Below are 13,462 nucleotides of genomic sequence, written 5' to 3' on the forward strand. Positions count from 1 at the left end.
GATTCCAAAATGAAACTAAGGGGAAAGAGGATCCCTATGCAATTTAAAATTATTTAGATAGAATTTTACTCCAAAAGCATTTTATTAAAATAAACGATAAAAAAATTTAAAAATACGATTTCAATTTTAAAAATCTGATTTTTTTTTAATTTAAAAAAAAATCATCGATTTTTATCCACCCTGGAGAGAATACATCAGAAGGTTCTGCTGCTTTTCAAGTATCTCCAAATCAGTATAGTATCAAGGAAAATCCAGGCATCAGAGAAGACCAAAGAAATTCCTAATGCTGTATTTTCTTCAAAGATAAAGGTAACATAGTTCTTATTACAGAATTTCAAAATTCAATCTTCAAGGTATGTTTAAAATTCTAGCAAATGCATTAATTTGACAGTGATTTTCCAATATTTATCTTCAAGAAATACTTTTTGCAATAACTTATTGCCAAGGAATGTTTGAGTATCTACAGTATTAGGAATTCTTTCTTTAGTCACAAATTTAATCAGACAAACCTGATTAAGAAAAAGAAAAAAGAAAAAAAATATACACCCCAAATACATCAACTTAAAATTGTTATGGATAAATTACAAGTAACCCTTGATTTGCAACCACAACTGAGCCCAAAATTTATGTTGCTGAGACAATTTAAGTAAGTTTTGCCACATTTTATGACCTTTCTTGCCACAGTTGTAAAATGAATCATTGCAGTTGTTAAATTATTAACGTGGTTAAGTGAACCTGGCTTCACCAATGACTTTGCCTGTCAGAAGGTTGCAAAAGCTGATCTCAGGACACTGCAACTGTCATAAATATGAACCAGTTGCCAAGCATCCAAATTTTGATTATGTGACCATGGGGATGCTGCAACAGTCATGAAAGTCTAGGACTACTTGTATATAACTGGCAAATTTGGCCATCGTTGTTAAACTGCTTACACAGTTTGAAAAAGCCATAACAGCAAACTTTGCTACATAATGCCACAAATAAACAAACAAACCATTTTAACTTTCACTCTGGTTACTTCATTAACACAAACTCTAAACTCAAAAATAGAAAATGTGAACAGATTGTCATTGAAGCAAAAAATATCTTCAGACAAGGATAATAAAAAAACAAACATACTGTCATTTCAATATGTGTTTCACTCTCTTACTCATGACTCTGCTCAATCAGCATGAATTCAATGCTTAGTCAAATCTCCTGTCACAGACAATATAGCTATGATTCTTCCTAAAATGTTCAGAAACCAGCTTGGAACAATGTCAGAAAAAGAACAGCAAAGCAATCCATTACTGGCACTTCTTCAAATCATGAGACTGGTAGGTATCACCTATCTGAATTATAACAGAGATAAAAGGTTAAAAAAACACAACTGCCTATTTGTATGATGAGAACCTTTAACAAAAACATGAAAAATGAAATAACCCATTCAAGGCTTAGCTGAAAACTTTATCTTGCCATTTTGCTGTGTGTCAAGTACTCCAATTTCTTTATCAACCTTCTCTAACCAACTTTAGGGATGAAGTAGAATAGTATTCTAAAGTGGAATAATAAACTATGTGGCTACATCATTTTCCAGGAGCACACCTTTCTCTTGTTCTATAAAGGATCTTGCTATTAATATACTAAAATCACCATATTTATCCTAAATGAACGTATTTTTAGAACTTCATACTCTTCACCAACATTTAATTTTATTCTCTGTAGGACTGTAAGTAGGTTAACTGTTCCAGCTGTGTCAGCTTACCAATGGATGAGCACTAATTCTGTTGTGTAAAGAAGCCTGCAAAAGAGCTGATCAAAACAATGGGGAAAGTGCAGTGGGGCACCCTCTCCCACTTTATAGGGTAATATCCCAATGGGGGGGGGGAACCACAGCTGATGTCAGCCTTTCCCGTAGACCACAAAGAAAACGTGATCAGATGAGCTAATTCTACTTCATTATGCAATTCTCCCAGTCTCCTTTACAACCCAAGAAATTAGGGAGGGTCTCTTCTGAGTATCTCACCCTGCCCATTATACATGTATAGACTATGCTGTCTCTTATCTAACCATTCCCTAGGCAGCATATCTGGGCTCTGCTTCCCAAGGTCATCCCCATATATCATTATATAGGGAAGATGTATGGTAAAGTGAGAGAGACAACTATTTAAAAATCCAGCAGGCTCCCTCACCCACGAGCCTGCCAATAGCTGATCAGCAGTGGGGGAAGTTGGGAAACAAATGAAAAAGCGTTTACTCTTTCAAAAACCCCAGCCCTGCAAAAAGCTGGGTAGCTCTAAGTAAAACAGCAGAGCTGATCATCACAGGAGAGAGCTGCTGGGTTTTGAGAGAACTGGTTCTTCTGTTTTACAAGGCATCTCCCCCAGATTTCACTCCTGCTTTGACCTTTCAAAACTCACTTTCACATTACTCTGATTGATAGATGGATTCCCATCTGCTGATGATGTCAAGAAAAAGAGGATTTTACTTACATTGCTTACAGTGACACACTACACACACAGTTATACTACCATATGGCAATAAAAGGAAGAATGCAGAATTAGCAATTTAGCAATGGAAACTAATTCTATGATGGTACAGTGTACTATTATCCCAAGGACAGGTGGATAGCACTTTATCACTGCCACAAGCATAGCCCCCACCCCCAGATCTCTTTTCCAACTGGCATACAAAATCTCTTACGCATATATCGAACTGAACTGATTATCACTAAGCCAAACTGACCATTTGATGTAACATTATAGTCATTAAACCAGGTCTCAACTTTAATCCCGTTGCTGAAATAACCTGTTACAATTCAAGCATTAAAACAGGAAGAAGAAGAAAAGGCCATATACCAATATTCCAAACGGGCTGTTGGATATATCCACAGTAAACCCCAGAAGCCCCTTCCTTTAACTCTCTAAATGTCAAATGCAACAAGCCCAGAGATATTTACACAGGAAATCCACAGCCTACAGAAGAAAAAGGCAGGCTAGGATGGGACAAATGTTACCATACTGAGAGAAGGTATTAGGGAAGGATAAAACTGCCACAGGTTCCGTAAGATCCAATGTATTCCAAGGCCCTTGACTTGTTTACTCTGTACAGTACACGTAATCCTTGACTTACAACAGTTTATTTAGTGACCTTTCAAAGTTACAATGGCACTGAAAAAAGTAACTTACAACCATTTTTCGCACTTACAACCACTGCATCATCCCCACGGTCATGTGAATTACATCTGAACGCTTGACAACTGACAAAGTGTCCCGGGGTCATGTGATCACCTTTTGCGACCTTCTGACAAGCCAAGTCAATGGAGAAAACCAGATATACTTAACAAGCCGGATTACAAATTCAACAACAACTACAGCAATTCATTTTAACAAATGTGGCAAGAAAGGTCATACAATGGGGTAAAACTCACTTAACAAATGTCTCACTCAGCAACATAATTTTTGGGCTCAATTGTGATTGTAAGTTGAGGGCTACCTGGACTTCAGGAATTTAAAGATCCCCTCTTCAGGACCAAACATGGCCTCGCCTGAACATCCCCATATGTGCTCATTTCTCTTCAGGGGAAGCAGAGAGAACTTGCCCGCTCCTCTATTTGCAGGAGTTGCACTTGTCACCAGACTTCCCCTTCCCTCTCTTCCCTCTCCTCCTTCAGGTAACATGGGACACTTCCAGGTGAGTCACCCTGCATTCCTTCGCCCACTGGATCAACCGCCGTCCCTCCCTCCCTTCCTCCCTCCCTCCCTCCGGGCGCCCCGAGAGCCGCCTCTGCCTTCAGCCCCTCAGCAGATGCCCTTCCTCCTCCCAGCTATCCCGTAGTCACCCCGACCTCTCTTCTCCTTGTTCGAGCCGGCAAAGTCCCGCCGACGTCAGGTTTACCTCCTGGTAAAGAGTTCTTGCTCCCGCTCCCCGCCCCTTTCGCCCAGAGGGGTGGCTCGGTCCGGGCCACCGTCTGCCCACGAACTCACCGGCTCGGAGCTGGAGGCTGCCGTCGACGCGGCTACACCAGAGCGCCCGGTTCTCCTGTTGCAAGATGTAGTGATCCTTGGCTTGGAAAAGCTCCATGGCGGGGCAGCCAATGGAAGGAAGGAAGGAAGGAAGGAAGGAAGGAAAGAAAGAAGGCAGGCAGGAAGCAAAGGCAAGGCAAGAGAACGACCGCCGCGCTCAGGCAAGCCGCTGCCGGAGAAACGGCAGCCAAAGCCAACCAGACCTCCCCCGCCGCCGAAACCGGCCACGACCCAACCTCTTAAAAGGGCGGCTATTCCGGGAAGAGTCGCGGAGACGCGCGCGACACCCGCCGCCGAGCTTGTTGGTTCTGCTCCGGCCGGACGGGTTCCGGCGCGCGCATACCGGTGGACACGTGATCTCCCCTTTTCTTTCCCCCCCCCCTTCTTCTTTTTTTCCGTTTAAAGAGAGAGCGCGCCTTCACGTGAAGGGAATTCGGACGTGGGGGGTCGGGGCGAGAAATAAATCGTTTTTTTTCCGTGTCTTGGTGGCTTGGTTAGGCGGGCCTTAAGGGTAGTCCTCGGCCTGCATCAGTTCATGTAGTGACCGTTCAAAGTTACAAGGGTAAAGTGATGGATAACCATTTTTCAACCGTTGCTCCTTCCCCATGGTCACCTGATCAAAATTCAGACGCTTGGCAACTGACTCATATTTACGACAGTTGTGATGTTCAGGATGTGATTCCCTTTTGCAACCTTCTGACAAGCAAAAGTCAATGGGGAAACCAGATTCGCTTAACAACTGTGTTGCTAATTTAAGAACTGCAGTGATTCACTTACCGAAGACGGTGAGAAAAGTCGTGTAAAATGGAGCAAACTCACTTAACAAATGTCTGATTTAACAACATAAATTTTGGCCTCAATTGTGGTAAATTGAGGACTACCTATATCCCTCTTCCCTAGGGAAGCTTAAGGCAACGGTAAAGCTTCCTTGTTTTTATTTTTCCTCAGACCATCAGCTCCGTGAGGTAGGTGGGCTGAGTTGGGTGAGGTTGAAAAAGTCAATCCAGAGACTACTGCAGGTAGTCCTCAAGTTTATGACAATGGAGCCCAAAATTTCTGTTGTTAAGTGAGACATAATTGAGCTTTGCCCCATTTTACGACCTTTCTTGCCAGAGTAGCTAAGTGAATCACTGCAATTGGTAAGCTGGTTGTTAAGTGAATTTGGCTTCCCCATTGACTTTGCTTGTCAGAAGGTCGCAAAAGCTGATCACATGAGCCCAGGACATTGCAACCATCACAAATATGAACCAGTTCCCAAGCATCTGAATTTTGATCATGTGGCCATGGGGATGCTGCAACCATCATAAGTGAAAATCAATCATAACTCACTTTTTTCAGTGCTGTTGAAATTTTGAATGTCACTAAATGAAGTGTTGTAAAGTGAGGACTACCTGTTATACCTTGAGACTGAAGCCCCGCCCTGCCCCTCCGACTCTGCTTGGGATAGCAATGAATCAGCATCCTTTTGATGACTATTTTCCTTATCCCAAACCAACTGCTTTTGCCAATTAAAATCAAAATTGCCAGGTACTGATTTTCAACTAGAAACCATATAAAACACAAATTTTGCTATTTAGTCGTGGTTAGAGTTTATATTCTCATAGGGTCTGAAGTGCAGTTCTGTTTTTCTCAGAAAACTTTTTTTCTTTCTGTCACAACTTAACGTCTTTCTATAAACTTGAATGTTTAAATCAATTTATGTATCTGCAGAATACATATCTTAGCAAGACTATTGAACATGAATTAGTTGGTACAATAGTGAAATTGATTCATATCAACAACATATTTGTGAAAAATACATAAAGATTGAGCATTTTCTTTATTCTTCTTAGGTTTTTTTTTTTCCATTTAATAAGACCTTTTTCTCTATTTTCCCTACTCTGTTTTACTTTCAGTCTGAGTCATATGTTCCCTACTGGAAATAATATCTTTAATCTTTTCCTTTTTTTTTTTTTTTTTGTTCAAAAAGTTTTTATTAGTCAAAAAGGTTTATACAAATACATATCAGGTATGGTAAATTTTCATTTTTCTTATCTAAAATAAGAATTTTACTCAAATTTTTTAACACATACAACAGCCATAAGGCAAGCAGGTGACACGAAGTAGCTAAGTTTGCAAATTTTAAATACGTAATAAAGAAGAGTCAAGAATAAACAGAATATCGTACAAAAGAGAATAAGGAAAACCAACACAATCCCAAATATCTTTATCACTTCCTAGTTTTGGATCTCAGAACTCTGGGTTCAGCCTGACCCAACTCAGGGCGCAACAGCGGCAGCCGCTCAGCCCCATGATCTATAACCTCCCTTCTTCAATTCCTGGGTCATCTGATTCCAGGAAGGCTTTGTGTTCCTCCACATAGGCCGTAGCCTCCGCAATTGTACTGATTTTTTCGTAATGCCCTCCGGAAAATCATCAATCCCTCTGGCATCAGCCATCTGAAGCCCACTCCTTCTGGTACAATTTGCTTGACAAAAATAATATTTCTTTCTTTTTCACGTACCTGTCTGGGAATCTGCCTCAGAATGGCTATCTCCTGCCCCTGTAAATCAGTGCCCCACTCCTATGTTTTCTAAGAATTTCATCTCTCGTCTCTCTTCTCACAAATTTGACATGAACCTCTCTGGGAACTGCATGCGTGCATATTGCGAATTAACTCTATAAACTCGATCCACATCCCAATTCATGAAATCAACACCTCTCCCAAGAAATTCTCCCAACAATTTAGTCACAACATCTCTCAAGTCTTCTTGGTCCACTTCTTCCAAATTTTGAAACCTAAGGAAATAAGACAATTTATCCATCTGTAGTCCAAGCACAGCATTGCCTGTCGTCTCCTCTCTTTCTGCACTGCCCGCATCTCACCCTCCAAACCTTCCACTTTCTGCTTGTTTTCTGCTGAAACTTGTTGAGTATCCTTTAAATCCTTTTGATGACTATTTTCCTTATCCCAAACCAACTGCTTTTGCCAATTAAAATCAAAATTGCCAGGTACTGATTTTCAACTAGAAACCATATAAAACACAAATTTTGCTATTTAGTCGTGGTTAGAGTTTATATTCTCATAGGGTCTGAAGTGCAGTTCTGTTTTTCTCAGAAAACTTTTTTTCTTTCTGTCACAACTTAACGTCTTTCTATAAACTTGAATGTTTAAATCAATTTATGTATCTGCAGAATACATATCTTAGCAAGACTATTGAACATGAATTAGTTGGTACAATAGTGAAATTGATTCATATCAACAACATATTTGTGAAAAATACATAAAGATTGAGCATTTTCTTTATTCTTCTTAGGTTTTTTTTTTTCCATTTAATAAGACCTTTTTCTCTATTTTCCCTACTCTGTTTTACTTTCAGTCTGAGTCATATGTTCCCTACTGGAAATAATATCTTTAATCTTTTTCTTTTTTTTTTTTTTTTTTTTTTTTTATTCAAAAAGTTTTTATTAGTCAAAAAAGGTTTATACAAATACATATCAGGTATGGTAAATTTTCATTTTTCTTATCTAAAATAAGAATTTTACTCAAATTTTTTAACACATACAACAGCCATAAGGCAAGCAGGTGACACGAAGTAGCTAAGTTTGCAAATTTTAAATACGTAATAAAGAAGAGTCAAGAATAAACAGAATATCGTACAAAAGAGAATAAGGAAAACCAACACAATCCCAAATATCTTTATCACTTCCTAGTTTTGGATCTCAGAACTCTGGGTTCAGCCTGACCCAACTCCAGGGCCGCAACAGCGGCAGCCGCTTCAGCCCCATGATCTATAACCTCCCCTTCTTCAATTCCTGGGTCATCTGATTCCAGGAAGGCTTTGTGTTCCTCCACATAGGCCGTAGCCTCCGCAATTGTACTGATTTTTTCGTAATGCCCTCCCGGAAAATCATCAATCCCTCTGGCATCAGCCATCTGAAGCCCACTCCTTCTGGTACAATTTGCTTGACAAAAATAATATTTCTTTCTTTTTCACGTACCTGTCTGGGAATCTGCCTCAGAATGGCTATCTCCCTGCCCCTGTAAATCAGTGCCCCACTCCTATGTTTTCTAAAATTTCATCTCTCGTCTCTCTTCTCACAAATTTGACATGAACCTCTCTGGGAACTGCATGCGTGCGTGCATATTGCTAATTAACTCTATAAACTCGATCCACATCCCAATTCATGAAATCAACACCTCTCCCAAGAAATTCTCCCAACAATTTAGTCACAACATCTCTCAAGTCTTCTTGGTCCACTTCTTCCAAATTTTGAAACCTAAGGAAATAAGACATTTTATCCATCTGTAGTCCAAGCACAGCATTGCCTGTCGTCTCCTCTCCTTTCTGCACCTCCCGCATCCCACCCTCAAACCTTCCACTTTCTGCTTGTTTTCTGCTGAAACTTGTTGAGTATCCTTTAAATCCTTTTGGATAGTCACAATTTCTGCTCTTATTTCATCCAATTTCTTGTCCATATTAGATAACTTTTCCAAAATTCTCTCCATCTCTCCAGCAGTTGGTCTCTGACCTTTTGCCATTAAGGAAAAAAAATACAAAATCCTCAGGCAGGCACAGTATCCTTGTAATTTCCTCCGGATCCACCAGGGGCACTCACAGGAGCAACGAGTCCAGAGTACAGTTAGTCAACCAGGAAGTCAAGGGAAGTGATGTCATCAAAATTCTCATAGTGAAGGCGGAAGCTGGACGCCACCACTGTTCCCCAGAAGGAGGGGCCTCAAACCTTCCCTCCTAAATTTCTCCATCACCTCTTCTCCAGAGCTCCACAAAACCGTAATCTTCTTATTTTAAGTTCTCCTCTCCAGAATAACTCGTGCTCCTTCCAACCGCAGGGGAGAAAAACCCCCGCACTCGGAGCAGTCCACTCACGTTTACCGATATTCCTTCCTTCTCCTCCTCAATTCTTCTCCGTGCCCTGTTCACCACCAGGCTGCTGCAGTTATAAATCCAATGCCCGGTGTCACGGGCACAGCGCCCAGGCGACGACCAAAATAATGGCGCGGCCTGTGGCCTCGAACCCCGCCGAGCCTAGGACGCGCCAGCATCGGTCCCCACAGTCCTGTATGTCGGCTGGGAGACCCTGGCGAGCCGTCCGTGCGGCAGGTGCCCTTTCCGGACCCCCTGGCCCCTGGGGGCCCCGGCGGCGGCCGGATTCGGGCGCTGGAGGCAGGAGAAGCCTTCCAGACGTCCGTTGCCGCTGGATACCGGAAGTCGTCTCCTCTTTAATCTTTTTCTTCTCAGCAAGCAAAGCAGGTAAAGGATAGTTTGTTTATTTCAGTTGAAATAGAGGAGAGATCTGAAGATTAAAATCTCTTTCTATTGCCTGAAATAAATGATGCTTATTCTCGGAGAATTCTTGAGGAATTGTATCCCACTAGAAACAATGACACTAGAAACTAAAACCAAATGTACACCACAAATCTGCATATTCATACATGTAATATTAATTTATTCAAAAACATGTATTCCAATTGGATATTTCCTTTATACAGCATTTCTTTGCTCTTTCAAATTTTATGAAGCATTGTCCTTGAATATTTGGTCCTCTCAACAACAAAAAATGTTACTTCCTGGTCCAAAGATCAGGGCAAACAATAATATAAAGATAAACTTTAAGAGCATGAACACAAGAGTAAAGATAATACATTAAGAATTGAACCAGGTGTACTCTATTGCTTTCCAGCTCTGAGAGCACTTTGGCCATATATATTTATAATCATATAATATGTAATATTATAGTAATATAATATGTAATATTATAAGCATTATAATAATGCTTCCCTGAACATTCCTGTTCAGCTATTTTTTAAATACTTATTTTTAATTCCTTCAAGAAGTTTGTTTATTGTAGGTGTGAGAAGCCCCGCCCTCCTAAAGGTAAAGGTAAAGGTAAAGGTTCCTTCGCACATATGTGCTTTAATTCTTGAAGGAATTAAAAATAAGTATTTAAAAAATACTCTAGGGGACGGTGCTCATCTCCGTTTCAAAGCCGAAGAGCCAGCGCTGTCCAAAGACATCTCCGTGGTTATGTGACTGGCATGACTCAATGCCAAAGGCGCACGGAACACTGTTACCTTCCCACCAAAGGTGGTCCCTATTTTTCTACTTGCATTTTTTAGATGCTTTTGAACTGCTAGGTCAGCAGAAGCTGGGACAAGTAACGGGAGCTCACCCCATATGAATATGAATGATTTTTTTTTTTATGCGGCACTAGGGATTCGAACCACTGAACTGCTGAACTTTCGATCGACAAGCTCAGCGTCTCTTACCCACTAAGCCACCACTTCCCTATCCCCCCTCCTAGAAAATGAAATATTTTGGGGAATATTAAAAGAGGTAGAATATTATATTTCCCCAAAGGCAGGGTGAAATCTAAAAATTTTCCCTACCGGTTCTGTGGCTTGGTGGTCAGATGACTGGGTGGGCATGGCCAATAACAATAAATAATAAAAATAATAAACAAAGTATAAAAAACAATAAGAGGTACCAAAAACCAACTTTCACACTTTACACACACACAACACAACTCTCTCACACACACACAAACACAATGCCACATACAGCTTTCTGAGATTTTTTGTGTTTGTGTAGTTAGAGTGAAACACTACAGAAACACACCAAATCTCAGAAAGCTGCACAAATATTTTATTTTATTTTATTATTTTATTTTATTTTATTGTGGACTTCAATTCCCAGAGTTCATCAGCCAGCAAAGCCAGCCAGCATTAGCTGATCACTGAGGAAATAAATTAGCTAAGCAATTGATTCTGTCTGGGCTGAAAGTGAAACTGCTTTCCGGTTTGGGAAAAAAGCCACACGTTCATCAGTAATCAGGTAAGTGCCTTAGAATCTGTATTCTTACTTTCTACAAGTAAGAGTACAAGTAAGGTTCTGCTGATGAGGAACTCAGGTGAGATCCCCAGAGGAGACTTTAATTTTATTTTATTTTTTAAGTTTAAAGGCTCTGCCGATCTCAGCTGAGGGGCGGGATCCTCAAAGGCTTTTTTTTACTTTTAAAGGCATGTTTCGGCTGAAGAAAAACCGGTTTTTAAAAGGTAAAAATAAAAAACCTCTGCTGATGGTGCGGCTCAGCAGAGGTGGGGGGGCAGGGATTTTTGCTACCGGTCCTCCGAACCAGCAGCTGCCATCACTACCAGATCGCGCGAGCCGGTCCGAACTGGGAGCATTTCACCCCTGCCCAAAGGAGATGTAGAGAAATATGTTCTTAGAGGCAGAAAGCAGCCCCAAGTATTTCTTATTAAGCAGATGCCCATTAAGAAATCCTGGGTCAAGCTATTCACAAACAAAACACCTTCATCTCCAGTTTATTCGATAAAGGACAGGACATGACTTTAACCCCATTCATTGAGAAAGGTGGAAACAATACTGGTCCATTAAGAAAGGCAGGCTAGAGGCAATAGATAAAATCAATTACACATGCCTGACAGGATTTGGACAGGAAGCTGAAGCTGATAATTAAGACCCATCATAAGCCTTTGTGAAACAAGTAAAACCAATCAAATAATAAAAACACACAAAACCAACCTCAAAATTACAAAATACTGTAAACTGTATAAAAATCCTTGCACTCATCAAGCTAATTTGTCAGCTACCCCAGAACTGCATGCTGTGGTTCTGCTCATCAATAAACTTCTTTTACAATTAGCCTCCATTTTATTTCCAGCACCTTTCTCCCAGCTTGGAACTCAATAAGATGGATTTTTCTTCCAACATAAGAGAAGGAATGGCAGAACCTGGGAGTGGAGTTAAAATATCAGCCTAGAGTCTCTACTTAGCCACAAGTGAACTAACCCGCCCCCCTTGAATGTCATTGACCCTTATCTAACTTAAAGCAGAGGCTGTTAGTTGACAATATTCCTGTATGTAAGACTGTTAGCAATAAATCAATTCAATTGGACTTTCATGTGTGGACCAGGTTTTTTGTAGCTGACACTTATATTCAGCTGTGAGATTTCAACATCATCCCTTGTTTTCAATACACCGACTTAGGAAATTCTACAATCTTCAGACACAAATGGAAATTTTCTTATATTATCAGCACTTCACAGGCTATGATGCTTCCTAATCCTTCTCTTCATTATTTAGCAGTACCAACCTATTAATAATGTCTATTATCTGTTTAGGATATGATGAAATTGCCTAATAATGCAACCATGAATTTGTCTCCAGCCAAAAATAGACACGATTATGACAGCTATTCTATGTTTTCCCACTTTTGCTAAAAATACTATCCTTACTAACATGAGTTGTGATTCAATGTAAAAATGTTTCTATTTTGTTTATGCAGTCATTTAATATTTCAAGTGCTCGAAAGTTAAACCTGAATATCTAAAGGGAAGGACCTTATAATTTGAAATGTATAACAAAAATAATATCATTTGATTAACTTGAAAAGGCTAATAGCTAATTGCATTCTTTAATTAACTTCTCAGTAGAATAATACTGTGAAAAAAGAAACTGGGGTTCAAATAAATCAAGATTCAGGAACCGTTCAGAGTTACAGGTGTCCCCAAGGGCTCAACAAGCTTCAAGCAATGTTAGCAGTCAGTCCAATGATCAAATGCACACCAGACTGTCTTTGTAGGCACCTGGTACATTTAATGAATATTTGCCAATAAATTATTGCAGGAGCCTGGAAATAAATATATGCAAACTCTGAAGCTGAGCTCCAACATTTGATTCCCTGTTGACAAATATAAATAAAGGTATTGAATGCGAGGCAATTTTCTTCCATATTGAGAGAGTAGAATCTCTGCTATTTGATAATACTGTTGGAAGAAATGTCCATCTGGGTTCAGTTCCAAGTGGGAAGAAAGACACTGGAAACATGGAGACTGCTTGGAAAGATGGTTTAATGGTGGACAGGACCAAATGGTTTGTGGCAAAAAGAGCACCTGGGTGAGAGAAGGAGAGAGATTTATACCTTCTGTTAGGCTTTGAACTTGCTTTCTGTTCCTGTGTCAAGAAATGTATCCTATTGATTGTCAGATTGGGGCCATGCACTTTGGAGGCTGTCTTGAGTTCCAGGCTTGGTTGAATCTTGCTGGGTGATGAAATCTTCTCAGGTGTCATGTGGTGAGATGGGTAGAGGGCTAATCCTATTATGTCCTGAAGGTGAAGGTCTTTTGTGTTGTAGATAGCTGGCCCAGACTTTCTGGGGCTATTAGCAAAGGCTGCTTTCCAAGAGCATGTTTCTCCTTTTCTCATCCTGGGAGGTATAATATTCTGCCTTTTTAATATTTTCTAGAATATTTCATTCTTCTAGGAGAGGGGTGGGTGCTAATTTCCTACAATACAAAGAACAGTAGCTGAAGATAGATTTATAAGATAAGTGATAAAATGCCAACCAAAGCTCAGATCTTAGATTTTCATTAAGAAAAGCAAGATAGTAATACCATTACAGTCTATAGTAATCACAGTACCATTATGGAAACA

At 40.1% G+C, this 13,462-nt stretch overlaps 1 protein-coding gene across 2 annotated transcripts in view; it reads right to left on the minus strand.

Annotated features, from left to right (window-relative positions):
* INPP5F (inositol polyphosphate-5-phosphatase F) overlaps positions 1 to 4,349 on the minus strand; it is a 47,920-nt gene extending 43,571 nt beyond the window's left edge. Inside the window, exon 1 of one of the 2 annotated variants that reach the window (XM_058187477.1) lies at positions 3,966 to 4,348. In XM_058187477.1, coding sequence (XP_058043460.1) covers positions 3,966 to 4,062 — 97 coding nt within the window. In that variant the 5' untranslated portion in view covers positions 4,063 to 4,348. Of the gene's footprint in view, positions 1 to 3,965 lie in introns of both variants that reach the window. The other variant, XM_058187479.1, reaches the window with a different exon arrangement.
* Between the last annotated feature and the right edge of the window lie 9,113 nt (positions 4,350 to 13,462).

The sequence above is a fragment of the Ahaetulla prasina genome, chromosome 6 (genome assembly GCF_028640845.1).
Source record: "Ahaetulla prasina isolate Xishuangbanna chromosome 6, ASM2864084v1, whole genome shotgun sequence".
NCBI lineage: Eukaryota > Metazoa > Chordata > Lepidosauria > Squamata > Colubridae > Ahaetulla > Ahaetulla prasina.